Source organism: Sphaeramia orbicularis, chromosome 7 (assembly GCF_902148855.1).
Source record: "Sphaeramia orbicularis chromosome 7, fSphaOr1.1, whole genome shotgun sequence".
NCBI classification, from domain to species: domain Eukaryota; kingdom Metazoa; phylum Chordata; class Actinopteri; order Kurtiformes; family Apogonidae; genus Sphaeramia; species Sphaeramia orbicularis.
Window position 1 is genome coordinate 16,164,083 of NC_043963.1, and position 16,347 is coordinate 16,180,429.

Sequence of the window (16,347 nt, forward strand, 5' to 3'; positions counted from 1 at the left end):
AAGTATAAGCATTAGTATATATGTTTTATGTGAGATTTATGTGAGATTAAAAATTCAATGTAAGTTAATGAGGCATTTTTTGCCATGAGGGTCCTGCACTGAACAAAAACTTCTAATGCAATGAAACCAGTATTATTGCTAATGTTTGACATGTCCAAGACTCTGATATAAAACAATGCCACATCCCTCCACCATGTATTATATGGAAAATATATTTTGCATTGCTTTTTCAATAACACAAGTGGCATCAAGTATCCAAACTGGCATTCAAAGGATTAAAATCCTGAAAATGATTGAATATTTGGTATTTTTGAGCAAAGCAAAAGTGGTTTAAGAGATTATTCTGGAAAAAAGCTGAGAAAGTTGATTTAGTAGCAGTTTCTATCATTTGTTTTTGGCTCAAGGGTACCCAGAGGGTGCAAAAAGTGTCTGTAGTGTGTAATAGATCTGTAAGAGTAGCTGACATTAAATTTTTAAAATGTCAAAAAAGAAACAAATTCATGTCGTAAACTGTATTACAACCATAATGATCACCAAATATAGAAAAATGTCAGAAATGTTCAAAAATGGCCTGATTTAGTCCATGTGATATAAGTCAAATGTAACCTCCTAAAACGTGAGCTTTTCAATTGAATGTATTTTTAATTTCCTCTATTGATCCCAAACAAGATCAGCAGGATCTGAAAGTCTTGTCTGTGAGCATGAAAAAAATCCTCATATAGGGACATTGGGTCTATCTTATTCCATAAAACCAAAGTGTAACCAATGTTTAACAAGCATAAAAGTGTTTATGTCAATGTGTGAGCATGACTGCACAAAAAGCTAAATTGTAAACAAGAGAGCAATGCTAAAAGCCTCCATTTATTCAACGTTTTGCACCTCAGTAGCTACATTTTCTTTGCTTTACACTCCAATCTCAGACTGTCTATTTTTCGTCTGAGGGATCAGTCTGTCCAATTTATTGTTCTGTGTGAAATGATGCACAAAGAGTTGTATTCAGTTTCCAAACACAGATTATTATGTGATACACTGCACACAAGATTTCTGGGAACTGAGAGGACAAAGAGTTTTTCAATATGATTTCTGCATCGTCATGATGATTTAAAGCTGCAGTTCTTGATCATTTTTTAGTGTCACTAGCCAACAATTCCATTATTACCTTTTATCGTATTGTGGTCTGAGAGGACATGAAAGTTCTTCATGCACTCTTTGCCTGTGTTTGACTATGGCTTTAAAAAATCTGCCCTGCCCTGTGATGAAGATTTTTGGATAAACACAGGTGTTTTCAGACAGGAAGGTTAAATACATGACTGTTCAGCTGATCAACAAACGCAATTCTACAGCTCTACTAAACATGTTAGATTGGAAAAGTGGCTTCATTTTTATTATTATTTGTCTTTATATTTTGTCTTTTAATTTGGACCGAGATGAGAGAAATGCAGAAGGAAGATGTAAATTTTCTAATTCTGGTGTTTTTCAGCAGCGTTCACCAATGCAACTGCATATTTATTTTAGTTAATATTTAACATTTGTTTCACATGGCAGGGGTCCCTGAACACACCATGAGCCAAATCCTGTGCTAAACTGAAAATTGATTGAGTTAAATTTTTTTAATCTTTATTTTGATAGTTGTATAAGGGTCTACTTCTCTACTGACAGACAAAATGAAAGTATTCAATTTTATGCAATTCTGGGTTTATTTCAGTTATTTTATTGTTTGATTTAACCATAAAAATGTACCCTAAATGTTTACTTGAAATGACTAAGGACAAAATGATACCAGGAGGATGTTTAATAAGCTGTGTTCAAAATCTGACTTTTTTTTTTTAACCTGTCTCCATATCTTCAAATACTACCTACACCTCCTAAGTAGTAACATCACAGTTTGTCACTGTTCCTTGCAGGTGTCAAATCTGCATCTCATGTTTTAGCCTTAAATTTGGAAAAGGTTTTGTATCTTGTCACATTTTTCTCAGCTCTGTCTGTCAATTGCACAGTTTGACACCATCTTGTTTCTACATTGATAGTGATCAGTGTGTTGAGCTTTTACTCCCACTAGGTGGCATAAAAAAGTGTCCTAATGAGTTATGTAGAGTAAATCATGAGGTGCAAGAAAGTGTACCATCCTCATACAGTAAGAGGATGCAGAGTGTCAAGACGTTATGAAAACATGAAGGTTTGGACACTACGCAACATTTACAAAAAGAGAAAAATTCTTGTGGTTACCGTTTGACATTTCACCATAAGCAGATTCTTTTTCCTCTACACCAAATGTAATCGGGATGGTAAAATATGTTGCTGTATTTATTGCATTATAATATTTGTGCATCTTTTTTCACATGGTATTCCAGAAATCATTCTTGTTATAATGGACATGACTTCTCATCCTCATTACAGACCAGAAATTCTGTTGTATATTGAATGCTCTGATTAACATTTATTATCTATTAAGTGGGGACTGCGGATGAAAATTAGCACTGACTCTAACTCTGGCCTATTTACATGTTTATACTGAAATGGAATGTATACATGTGCCCATTAATGTGCACTGTCCCGCCTGAATAAAGATATAATAATAATAATAATAATAATGTATTTTCAGAAATTACACCTTTTTTCTCTTGGTCATGACTTGTTTGCAATAATTTTCCTCAAAACAAGATCCTTTTTAACCTCTGGTATGATACTCTGACATTTTTGGGCACTAAGTTAAAATGTGCATTCATTAATTGCTTCCCAGGGGTGATTTGTACCATTTTACATCCTGGTTTATGTTCAAGGTGTCATATTTCTCATTCATTTATAAGTAAAGGGACCAACAACAGTCAAAACTCCATAACAGAAGGAGGTGTGAAGATGAGAAATCAAAGAGCTACAGAGAAATGAATGTGTTGAGAGTTTAAAAGGAAAAAAAAAAGAAAATTACAGAAAAAAAAGCTTATATATGTGTCTTTCCTTCAGGTTGTAAAGAGGAGGAGTTCACCTGGACCAACTACCTGAGGATGACTAAAGCACAAGTTGCTCCAAAGGAAGTCTTTGCCAGTCCTGGGAGGGTTAGTGTTATTTAACATACTCTACTTTTATTACCAGCAGGAATGGTGGAGCTGAAAAACTAAGGGTTGGATTAACTCTAACACAGGTTTATCTTGTTCACTTGGATGTTTTTGGCCTCTGTTTCTAAGGTGAAGTTTGTTTAAATGTGTTAAATCTGCCAGTTGCAGAACTCCAAGTCTAGAATCTGTTCATATTAATTAAATAAAGATAGATGATAATTAAGATTAGTGCTTGTTGTGGTTGACGTTGGAGCTAAATTCTTGGTTCTATATTATTTACTCATTGATTTCTTTTCTCTGATGGGGTAGATTTAAATAAAGTCAAACAATCAAAATTAATTTATTCGTTATTAATTTGCTGTGACACATGTTTCTTTTGCTTTCTGACTATATAACAGTCAGTATTTTTCTGCTGTTTGTTTAGATTGATGTCAAATGTAGTTTCGAGGTGGGAATGAAGCTGGAGGCCGTCGATCGTATGAACCCTTCACTCATTTGTGTAGCAACCGTTACTGACGTGGTGGACGACCGCTTCCTCGTCCATTTTGACAACTGGGACGACACATATGATTACTGGTAAGCTTTGATAAAATTTATAACAACATATTGTAAATGTAAAAATATCCAGGAAGACATTAGGAGAAGCTGACGATGAATTTTCCTCTGTATTCATGTGAGTTCTGAATATCTGTATTAGAAAATGTTTGAGATCCAGAAATGTTCTAAACTGAAAATGAAGGAAAGAGCCTTTAATTTTTAACTCTAAGGTAAGATAAGATGTTTACCTCATCAAATAGGAGAGATGATATTAATTATAAGAATAGTAGAATATCTTTAATAAAACAAAAATTCAGACCACATGCTCTCAGAAAAGTGCTTTTAAAGTGAACAATAACATTATCGCAATTATCGTAATAGTGTTGTCGTTTTCCTGAGTGTTTCAAGTGAATATAGAAATAACTGACTATAAAAGAATGAAAAATCCTGCTGTTTAGTTGTATAAAATAATTTACTTTAACTCCACTTCATGCACTTGACGGTTATGAACAATAATGGGAATGTTTTGACATTTTGTCTCTAAAAATTTGTGTTAATCCTACAGGAATTATACTAAACATATCAGAAATAGTTTAAATAGAAAATAAAGACAATATATACATCAGCGTATGAAAAAAGCAAATTGTATCATCAATCAGAACAACTGAATCACTGCAGCTCATTTTTTTCTATAGGGTTCCAGAAATGTTTATTCTAACTCACAGCTGAGCTTTTTTTCTCCATGTGTTACATTTTACAGGTGTGATTCAAGTAGTCCTTACATTCATCCCATCGGCTGGTGTCAGGAGAGAAACCTCCCACTAACGCCACCTCAAGGTCTTTTACTCATGTTCACATCACAGTCTACTTTTTGTCTGTTTTACACCTGGTAAAATCGGATGTGGTTAAACACAAAAATCCCTGAACACAAACCACAGATTAGTACAAAATCAATTGTGAATAATTGAAAATGAAAAAGAGATCATTTAAGCATTTCATACCCTCTGCAGCAGATAAAAGCTGTCAAAACACTTCAGTATTTACATTTATATTGGTTATTTTCTACTGTTACACCAGATTATCCAGACCAGAGCCGGTTTTCTTGGTCTCGTTACCTGGAGGAAACCGGTGCAAAGGCAGTGGCCGCTGATGCCTTCAAAGTGGTGAGAACTAAAAACTATTTCAAAAATGTTTCTTTACCAACTTTTTTTTCCCCAACTTATTTTATTGAGGGTTTTTTTCAGTCACAGGTTACATGTATACCACACACCTTTGTATGTGAAAGGATATAAAGTCAATAACCTAAGTGACAGCAATGTGTAAAAACTAAATAAAACAACCTCAACAAAGAACCAGACAGACAACAAACAAACAGTACCTCAAAATTAAAGAATACAATTATACCATCCTATGTAGGTCAATCAGTGTAAACATGGTCCATCTCAGTGTTTAAGGTGCCTCATTATACACATAATCTCAGGCTCCTATATGTTCAGGAGTAAATTAGGTTTAGTCCAGCAGGGGAACAGCCACATATGTGAATACTTCTCTACCAACTTTAAAGAAAGACCAAAACAAAACTTGATTTTCAGTACTGATTTCAATCTTTCATATATTTTTATACATGCACAGATGAGAGTATACTTGATGGAGTTAATTGTAATTTCGTTCTTCATGTCACATGTTGAATGACAATAGAGCATCTTTAATCTTGAATGAACATTGTCATTTATTAATTTTCTTTTTCTGCATTTTTAATTAAGGAAAAAAGTCGCATTTTTAGCACCACTGAGTAAGTTTACATGCACCAGCAAATATCAAAAAGCCTTAGTTTTTCCAGAGGATATTTGATGGAATAAAAGAGGAAGGCTAAGTTCACATAGTGGAATGTCTTACACTAGTGGAAAACTTTGAAAACGCTATTGTTGGCTTTTCAAAATAAAGACAAAATTGTAATATTAGTGTGCATGTAAACATAGTCAATGTTTCATTCCATTTTTGATATAAAATAAGGGAATTTTACACAAAGCTTTATATCAAGTTCAAAAATAAACAGTGTTTCTAATTAATAGTAACTATTAAAATTAGTTCACTGAATTCTATTAATACGGCAAAAATGTAATCTGAGACATGGAAATGATGCTAAGTTTTTTCAGTAACAAAAATATGACAGCAAATATCATTAACTGAATGATTAATGACTCATCAGTAACTGTACAAATTTTTTAATAACTCTGAATTGTTTAATAACTGATTTGTGTCTTTTTAGTTACATGTGGTATTAGTTTTATTCTTCAATATACAAGTTGAGTTGTATGCAAATGATGGATTTCTTAGTTTTCTTTTCCAGCGTGCACCTCACAGTTTCCAGCCACAGATGAAACTGGAGGCTGTGGACAAGAGGAGTCCTGGTCTGATCAGGGTGGCCACAGTGGAGGAGGTTGAAACCCACCGCATTAAGGTGTGTGTTTGTATTTATGATTGACTTAAAACACAATATATAGTTTAAGACTCAGATATTACACATAAGATTTTCACTTTGGGGGAGTAACATGGGTTTGAGGTGTCAGGTGGATTTGGAAAATTAATTTACTTACCCAATAAAATGGCAAAACTAGCACTGAGGTTCATCAAACTAACATAAAGATACTCCATGATCACAAAGTATAGGGTTCCTACAGTAATGAGAAATTTTAAACTTTCTTTTCCAGGCCTGAAAAAGTCATGAAAATAAATAAAATTATCAAAACTTTGGAAAAGCGACATAATATATTTGCAGGGATGCAAAGTTCTTACCTTTACTTTATAGAATGTCTTCAATAAAAAATTCAATTCAGAAAACATATTCGGAAAGGTGGGTAAATGCACCAGTGACATTACCTTTTTTCTAAAGCAGACTTTTGCTTTTGTTTTGATGCAAAAATTAACTATAATTCCACATTATCATGCTAATATTAGAGATATTAGAGATGCTAAGGTAACAGAAACACTTTCACACCTTTGTCTCCTCATTCACCCCTGATGAGTTAATTTTGTATCTTTAATAAAACTCACAAAACATGAGTAAATCTGCCAGATTTAGACGTTAAATAGAATTGTTAAAATGGAGTCAACCTCAAGGTTTTGATTAGATTTGTGGAGGTTGAGGTGTGACTTGTCATTTCACTGTCATTACAGCTGTCATAAAAATTAACTTAATAATCAGCTTCTGTTTGTTGAATGTCATGTAAAGGATTTTATTGCCTTTTGAAAAGTCATGTGAAAGGTTGGAAATACTGACTAAAAACATGTGGAAAGTGACTTAACAAATCAGACTGACAAAACTCTCTTAAGAAAAAAAAAAAAAGGGTAACCAGTGAGACCAACTGACACACACACTTACTACAAATGAAAGAAAACTGGGAAAAGCACCAAAAAAATGTCAAGTGCCAAAATTCAGAAATACATATAATTTAACATCAGAACTAAATAACTCCAACCCCACACTACATAAGTTATTTTATTCCACTAACTAGTGTCACCATGTGCTGTTGCTGTGTTAAGTGTCTGTTTGAAGCTCTGTATTACCTAGTCGATTGTTCATTTTCAGGTCCATTACGACGGCTGGAGTCACGTTTACGATGAGTGGATGGACTCCGACCACCCCGACATCCATCCAGCAGGCTGGTGTGAAGCGACCGGTCACCCACTGAAAGTTCCACCACGGGACACCAAAACTCCACAGCCACACGGTAATGACCAGCACCACTTCACACAATGTTTTACAGTAAATAAATAAACACATAGGGTTTAGTTTATAAAGAATGTGACATTAATCCAGTCACCCAGGCCAGTCACAGTTGTATGGATGGAGTCTTTTTGGTGGATCAGGCTCTCTGTGTTTGTGTTTAAGCTGATCTAACTGTATTTTATGTCTGAAGGGGTGAGGGAGCCTCCTGCTGCAGGTCAGTCCACCTACCCCTCCTCTGTTCCCTGTAAACCCATCAGCCACCCCAGAACCAACAAATACAGCTTCCACAACAGGTCAGAACTGAACTGAACTCTAATACTGTGACACCAAACACCAAAACAATCATCATGACTTTCATTTTGAGCCATGAAAGTTCTTTTAAATAAGTGCACTGTAGATAGATTTTCATTTTACTAAAATGTAGACCCTATTTTTCTAATCAGGAAGTGTCCAACTCCTGGTTGTGACGGTTCAGGTCATGTGACTGGTCGGTTCACTGCACATCACCGCATATCTGGCTGCCCGCTGGCTGAGCGTAACCAGGGTCGACTGAAGGCCGACCTGTCGGACTCAGAGTGCAAGAGGAACCGTTTCTTTGGCCAAAGAACCAAGAAAACCCATTATCGTGGCAGGTATGAAATGTGTGTTTCAAAATTTTCTACTGATTCTTATAGAGTTTACATTCACATCATATGTTAATAACATTTAGACACATTTTAGGAATTGATTAGATTATGACCTGGCAGTTTCTTCTCCAAGAGATAGCAATTTTTTTTAATGGATTTTCACAAATTTGAAAAAAGAAAAACAAAGTGAATAAGTGAATGCACCTGTTTTCCCTTCCACTACTTAATGTAAAAATTCTGGGTTGAAATGGTTTAAAACCTGGCCAGTTAGATACTATTTCATTCAATAATATAGCAATGATATAATACGAAATGGTCATATTGTGATGTGGTGCTAATGTTACTTTCATCGAATATGCGTATGTCCAAGGTCAACAGGATCTTGCTTAAGAAAACATTGCACAGTACAACCATTAAATTACATTAATAATGATCTTAAAAGGTCTTAAAAAAGCTTGATGCCCATGATACATGGTCCTGTCTCATATATATGTTTCCCTCCTTTCACAGGATCGGCCGCCCTCCGAAATACAGGAAGAACGAGCAGAGAGACTATCAGAGTAAGTCTCCTAATGACACATCATTGAACCTAAAGTGAAAATCAGTTGTTTAATCTGCACAAGGATGGGATTTAAGACCAAGTTCATCTGAAAAAAATCTGTCAGATCAGGCTTTAGGTGCTTAGTTTTCATATTAACTGCAGGTCTGAAGGTCAAATCATTATTGACTAATTTAAAATTATCTATGTAATAAATCAAAAACAAACTGCAGTTGATCTTGTGTATCTCTGGCTGATTTTCCTCAGACATGTCGTCAGAAGGCGTGTATCCGTCGTTGTTCATGTCAGCTCTCAGCGGTCAGTCGGACAGGACTCTGTCTCTCTGCTGGGAGCAGCACTGTAAACTACTGCCCGGAGTTCAGGGCATCCACGCCAGTCAGGTGGCGGCATGGAGTGTTGAAGAGGTGAGAAAACGCATTAACCTGTTTATTTACTAGGATTACTTGTATACATTTATTCTGGTAGCAGGCTATGGAGGCTGAACTGACGATAATACATGAAAGACTTTAAAGTGTTTTGGATGTAAATGTAGCTGGCTTATGTTAGGCATTAACATGGATATTCACTGAAAGAGCACACTTCTGTTTATCAACAGTTATCTGTAACTGGTGAGCCTTGACATCACATCAACAGCGGATTAATGTCAAGTATAGAACAGTTTTGGCTTATCTGATGTAAATGTGGTACATGAAACAGATGTTGGGGGTTCTTTTCCAAATCATCAGAAGTCCCCGGGCTACACTAGTTCTGTTGCGAATTGGCCTTATGACTATTTTTTTTTACACTTTATTTTTGACAGAGTTTACATTTTTTAACAAACAAATGCTGAAATGAATATGCAAAGACACAAGAAGAGCATCAAGCACTGACAGGGCAGTATCAAAACTTAAAGTACAACAGTAACAATGTGGGTCAATGAGTCACAATATTATCCCACCATGATAAGAGGGGTGAGTTAGCTTAGGTACTGTCCTGTTTCAGCCCATGTCAGATCATTCAGACATATTTTCATGTTGCGTCAGATCATGTTCACATGTGCGGAATGGTTCCTCTGTGACATCACTTTGCAAGCACGGCCTTATGACTGTTTTAATGGGGTGGCACGGTGGTGCAGCGGTTAGCACTGTTGCCTCACAGCAAGAAGGTCCTGGGTTTGATTCCAACACCAAGACCTTTCTGTGACATGCACTAATTGGTTGAGCTAAAATTGCCCATAGCTGTGAATGTGAGAGTGATTGGTTGTTCGTGTGTGTAAGTCAGCCCTGCAATGAACTGACATCCAAGGTGTACACTGCCTTCACCAATCAGTAGCTGGGATAGGCTCCAGCACCGTCGCGACCCTCTCAAGGATAAAGCAGTTCAGAAGATGACTGACTGTTTTAATGATCAAACTGTATCTGTCTGACTTACAGGTCTTCAGGTTTGTTCAGAATCTAATTGGCTGTGAAGAGCAGGCTCGTCTCTTCAAAGAAGAGGTGAGTCTATGTCAGGGATATTTGATTTATTCACATTATATTTTTATGGCATTTGTAAGACTCGTACTGAAATGAAGACAGAGCATCTCACTCTTTGCTGCCATGTCTCACTGCAGACTAATGAACACACATTTTTCTGTTTCCAGATGATCGATGGCGAGGCCTTCCTGCTGCTCACACAGACTGACATTGTGAAGATCATGAGCATCAAGCTCGGCCCCGCCCTCAAGATCTCCAACGCCATCCTCATGTTCAAGAGCACAGACGAGGGATTGAAGTGATCCCGAACCTCACTCACCGGGCGCTGGGCCAACAATCATCATGTGCCAAATCCATTCTGTTCCAGGGAAAAGACCCTGACCTCTTTTCATGTGTTTGGTGTCCTGTACCCATCAGAGAGAGGGAGGGGGGAGGGGGGTCCAACCAGGGTTAAAGGAGAAATGAAGGAGACGCTGAAGGAATGACGGACAGAAACAGAAGTTTTTAGAGAAGATGAAAAAGGTGAATAGGAGGCAGATGACAGGTGATGGTTTTCACCTGATGCGTTTGAGTCTGAATCCCCTAAATCAGAGAGAGGTTTAGTTTTATCCTCCTATTTTTATGACAAATCAGAATGCAATGAAGAGACCTTTCTTTATATAGTATGTTAAAGTGCAGCAAAATATATATATATAAAAAAAAAAAAAAACTTACAACAAATGAAAACTTATTATTCTACAATGATGGCATTCTGTCTGTTGTACAGGAATTACAGCATTAAAACCAGAAAATCTAACAGACTTATTTATAGATATGTACAGATGATATTTCATGGAAGCAAAATTATTTTAAAATGAGAAATTGTTAATTTTATTCGTAAGTAGCTCTGTAACAAGTGGGCTAATGTACAAGGAGGTGGTTATTATGGTAAAATAAACCCCTTCAGGGTCAAGGTAGTTTATTTCAGAACAAAGACACACTTATCATTCCATACCTAAAATAATTACGTTTTTTTTTTTTCTTTTTTTTTTCTTTTTTTTTTTTTTTACCATGGCCAATAGTTGAAAAGTACAATGATGAAAACATGATAATGACACTACTCATCCCCTGTGAGAAACTGAGGTGTGTAGTCACTCATGTAAGAGACAAATACACAACATATTAAGTACAACATATAACAAAGGTAGTAATGCAGTATATACGGGATTAAAAACACAATTGCTTAAAGCTGCAGGAGCCGAAATCAGGGGAAAAAACACCAGAATTTGTAAATATACACATTCCTTCTGGAGCACTCTCCTTTCGGCCCAAACCAAAAGATGAAATATAAATATACCTGATGATGTTTAACATCACTGTGGAACAATAATGGCACTTCTCCAATCTCTTGCATCAAACCACAAAGTAGAGCAGTGGAGTCACATCTGATGGAATCTCATGAGTTATCAATAGCGTATCCAACCTCCCTACCTGTCTGAACACCTATGAGCAGCCAAAATCTAGCATTATAAGGTTGATTTTGAATAGGAGGGGATAAGGATTCTCTTTTCCTCTCAGACCAGTTGTATTACAAATAAGCTAAAAGAACTTCAGTTTTAATATTAAAGTAGTCCGTAAAGGCTGATAACAAAATGTCATCTGCTGCCACATCAGTGCAAACAGATCAACATATTTTCAGAAATGACGACAATTACAGTGTTAAGTCGGTATGTTTTTTGCGGGGAAAAACACAGTACTTGGACTAAACCATCAGTGTGAAAACCCTTGAGATTGCAGATGATGACTGTGAACTAAAGGGGGCGACTGAACCACTGTATATAAGTATGTAAGAGGATGGGACGGACTGTGGGTAGAGGGAAATAGGTGCCCAAAAAGAAGAAAGAGGAATAAAAAGCAGGTAAGGAGGCTGGTCAGTGAAGCTCTAACACGCTTCACCTCTTGTGCAATAAAAGATGAGACAGATGTACTGTAACTGGTAACACTCAACATCACAGATTCTTGGAAAAAAGTCAACTAGTGACAGATAAAGACAGAGAAAACCTTTGCTAATTTTTGATATCAGAAAATAGTATCAGTAAGATTAAACTGCACATTCAGTATGGCGTCAGAAGCTGTGATTTTAAGTGTTGCCATCTTATCTAAAATCTGAATGAAAGAACAGCATGAGACAACACTGTTGTGAGTTTTTGTCTATAAATAATTTATTTTGCAATTTCTAAAAGATGAAAAGAACACAAACTTTGCACTGGCATTTTAGCACAACTGTGAAACCCATGTGGATTTTTCACTGATGTCCCTGTATTTGGTCACTAGAGAGTGCAAAAATCCACAGTTTAGCCCTATAAACACAGATTGAAGAGAGCTTTTAGCAGTTTACATGTGACGAAAACTCCACTCAGAGTGCGTTCCGCAAAATGTTTACATTTTACGTCAGAAATAGAAAAAAGAAAAAAAAAAAAAAAAGAAAAGATATAGAAACTATTGTACGTATTAACATTGTGAGATGAAAGTTATTTATTTTACTGGACTGTTTTAAGGGCTCTTGGATTCTTGACTATTTCTTCTTTGTGTGTCTCTCTGGTGGGATTTGTGTGTGCGTGTGTGTGCGTGTCTAGATAATCTTTGGTCACAAATCATTCAGTGCATATGGAATTAATAAACATCCAAACTTGTCTTGTCTGAGTAAAGCCTCTTGTCCTTTGTCTGACTTCCAGAAACGCATTTACATGTCATTCTACACTTCGTATCAGAGATAAATGTGAAAAACAACTTAAAGGGGTCATATCTGTTGTTTTTTTTTTGTTTTTTTTTATGAAATTATGCATTTTAAAACATTTCCCTGTGGTCTACATAAACTGTAAATGCTATGCTTGGGTCTGAATTCTTCATTAATTCAACTCCACAGGTCCATCTTCAGCCCTATTTCTGAGTAATGACACCAGAAAGGTTGTTTTGAGTGCTGGCCCTTTAAATGTAAATGAACCACCTCACACCCCACCACCCCCAGGTGGTTGGTTGTGCTGCTCTGTCCTGTTCAACCAACAACTGAACATTTTAGGTGATTGGCTTGAAGTTTGGACACATTTTCAGTTTTTATTACAACTGCTGACAAACAATTATAGCAAAATGTTTGTCGGAATTCTTGACCTTATATATACAAATATTGTGATGTAACTAGTTATAGATTTAACAAATTAAGCAGATATTAAAACCGGCTGTAGAAATCCACTTGATTTTTGCCAAAATGAATATAAAGATAGCTTTGCAGCACCTGGAGGGTTCATATTCAAACTTTTTGAACAATTAGGGTCCAAATAAACAAATAAATGAACCAAAGACTAATAAAAGTGGGTTTAGCAAAATATGACTCTTAAAACACAACTATAGGATCATTTACAGTGCAGAGTTCCACAAAGGTTCAATTGTTCACTGTTATTTCACAATATTATCAATATAAATTGAAGAAATATGTTTTTCCACCTCATTTTGTTGCAACTAGTGAGTTTAACCAAAGATGTTTACACAAAAAAAATGCAAGATTGCAATTTTTAGGTGTGATGATCACCAGTCTGTTAAAGAAGTGGCTCAGTTTCCCTGAATAATCAATGAATAATTCCATAACAACCAGATCTATTTGATGATTGTTAACACATTATCCATAGACAAGGAAATTAAGATTACCCCTTTTTATATTCAAGCTAATTAATTTTTTTTTTTTTTGTGCTCAGTCATTTTAATGATATGTGGCTTGTTTTTCTTAGGGCTGTTTACATCATTATCATAAACATTCATTCATTCATTATCCTCCGCTTTATCCGGGGCTGGGTCGCGGGGGTAACAGTCTAATCAGGGATGCCCAGACTTCCCTCTCCCCAGACACCTCCTCCAGCTCTTATTATCATAAACAGGAATAAAGAAATATCAGAAAAAGAAACCCAGACTTGAAGACAGTAACTGAACATTTTGACCATTCAGTTACGAAATTAAAGTCAAAAATTTAAGTGAAGTGTGTGACGTAGACTTCAGCTGCTCACGTGAGTTGTACTATTGACTGTAAACTGACTTTGCCTGTATCTCACCCTCCTGTTGACTAAATTGTTCCACCAGTTGGCTGTGGTGGTGACAGCTCCAGTAGCAGCATTTCTGGTTTTGCTGTTTATCTTATTCCACTGCTGCAGCCAAAAGCATATGTGTGTCACTGTCAACCTGCTGCTGCCACAAGAAGGCACAACAAAATGACAGTATGTCTTTCCTTTGTCTTGGTACTTGATTCTTAATGTTTCATACAAATACATCCAAAAACAATAGGTGTCTTGGCCTCTTTTTTTTATCCTTGAAAATGATAACACTGCTGATTTGTTTCTTTCACAATAAAAGTTTCCCTGTTTAAAGTAGCACAGTGGGAGGTGTGTTATTGTGTTTATACCAACTTCACAGCCCAGTCCAAACAGATTCACAGCTGACCTAGATCAGACCAGGCCAATCACAACCATTATCTAATGTGAGACAGTTATAATAGTTTGGTAGAGGCGTGTGTCTAAACATCCAAGATAACTGCCTGTGTTGTGAAAAGATTCTTTGTATCCACTATAAAATTAGTTAAACTATTAGGATGGTGTATTTTATTTAAAAGGACAAAAACTACACTAAAAGCCTTTTAATGAAGAGAAAGATATGTTTCTTGTGCAAGATTTGGTGAATTTGTTTTCTTGCTCTGAGTTTAGGAAGCTTAGCCTTTTTCTTGTGTGTCCTTAATTACAGTATAACAGGTGACAGTTGTTAACAGCTTTTCAACAAAAGAATATGTAAGATTATTACTGATTTTTTGAGCTGGTGAATAATAGGTAGCAAATTATTACAACATGGAGGCTGACAGTTATTTTTGCATATTATCCATGATCCACTCCATGAAAGGAAAGTAAATGTTAACATTTTTTTTTTGGGATGCACAGATATATTGGATAATATTGATGCCGGCTGATAAATCTCTGCTGGTTATGAGCAAATAAGGTGATATTTCATAAATGGCAGTAGCTGATATTTATCTGTTGTGTTATGTTAAAGGGTGCTGCATAAATTGGTATGATTGAATTTACACTCTTTTAAAGACATTGTGGAGGCAGTTATTTGTGAAATATGCAACAAGTAAAAGAAGAAACAAGACAAAAATGGGTTAATTATGTAACAGACACAAACCCCAAAATCAGTGTATAAGACACAAGATGAAAGCAATATATAAGATGCAACAAAAACAAAAATGAAGTTAAAAACTCACTAAGGCAAAAATAATGAAAAAGACCAAAAATGCAAGATACAAGCAATGTACGGGATACAAAAATGTAAGGGATGCAAAAAGATAAAGACAAAGTAGAAGACAAGGCTCGATATCACGAGACAAAAATTCCTATAGTCTTTGATTTTGTGATTTACTTTTTTTTTTTTATTTTAATGTGCTGGCTGTAACCAAATAAAATTATAATAAAAAAACATGAGCAATTTCATTTTTTTTTTTTTTTTCAACCAGACAAAACTTATGCAAATGCTGTTTATTTGTGGTTTTTAATGTTATGGCCTGAATGTTTTTTTTTTTTTTTTTTTTTTTTTACATATCTAATTACGGTACATTCAGGCCTGTGATAAAGATAAAATGTTTGATCAATATTAAAGTATGCATGAGTAAAATTAAATAAAACGTTAAAATGAAACAAGTGTTTTAGCTGTTTAAACAAAATAAATATATAAGACAAAAACATAAGTCTGGGTCTAAAGTCAGCCATGTGTCAAAATCTGCAGTTCCTCACATGTCCACTGGGGGCTGTCTCCAAAAGTGAGTCAATCCCGTCGTCCCCCATGTTAAAATGGGAAACTTCACAAAAACGTTTTCAGTCCTTATAGTTGATTTGCTTCTCTGTAGGAACTGTATGAGGGTACATATTTATTTAAGTCTCCTATTTAGACAATCTAAAGTCGTTAACGTGATGCATAATTAAGGGCGTGGCAAATATGATTGACAGGTGAGTCAATCTAGGCCAGGGGTGTCAAACATGCGGCCCGGGGGCCAAATGCGGCCCGCCAAAGGGTCCAGTTCGGCCCCTGGGATGTTTTTGCCAAGTGCAAAAATTCCACAGTCTTGAATTGAATTAAGCAAAAAAAAAAAATTAAAAATGTAGCTTGAATTAAGGAAAAAATCTTGAATTAAGCAAAAAAAAAAAAAAAAAAAAAAAAAAAACTTCAATTAAGTAAAAAAACAAAATCTTCAATTAAGCTAAAAAAAAAAAAATCTTCAATTAAGTAAAAAAAACCTCTTCAATTAAACAAAAAAAATCTCAAATTTAGCAAAAAATCTTGAATTAAGCCAGAAAAAATTCTTCAATTAAGTAAAAAAAAA

General features: G+C 35.5%; 1 protein-coding gene across 1 annotated transcript in view; it reads left to right on the forward strand.

The window, feature by feature from the left end:
* The window catches only part of l3mbtl1 (L3MBTL histone methyl-lysine binding protein 1), a 30,407-nt gene extending 17,766 nt beyond the window's left edge, over positions 1 to 12,641 (forward strand). The window contains exons 11-22 of the mRNA XM_030138205.1: positions 2,962 to 3,053; positions 3,478 to 3,629; positions 4,351 to 4,427; positions 4,668 to 4,753; positions 5,941 to 6,051; positions 7,180 to 7,321; positions 7,511 to 7,613; positions 7,764 to 7,952; positions 8,457 to 8,506; positions 8,752 to 8,909; positions 9,918 to 9,980; positions 10,127 to 12,641. Of these exons, the coding sequence (XP_029994065.1) occupies positions 2,962 to 3,053; positions 3,478 to 3,629; positions 4,351 to 4,427; positions 4,668 to 4,753; positions 5,941 to 6,051; positions 7,180 to 7,321; positions 7,511 to 7,613; positions 7,764 to 7,952; positions 8,457 to 8,506; positions 8,752 to 8,909; positions 9,918 to 9,980; positions 10,127 to 10,261 (1,358 nt within the window). The 3' untranslated portion in view covers positions 10,262 to 12,641. The remainder of the gene's footprint in view (positions 1 to 2,961; positions 3,054 to 3,477; positions 3,630 to 4,350; positions 4,428 to 4,667; positions 4,754 to 5,940; positions 6,052 to 7,179; positions 7,322 to 7,510; positions 7,614 to 7,763; positions 7,953 to 8,456; positions 8,507 to 8,751; positions 8,910 to 9,917; positions 9,981 to 10,126) is intronic.
* The last annotated feature ends 3,706 nt before the right edge of the window (positions 12,642 to 16,347 follow it).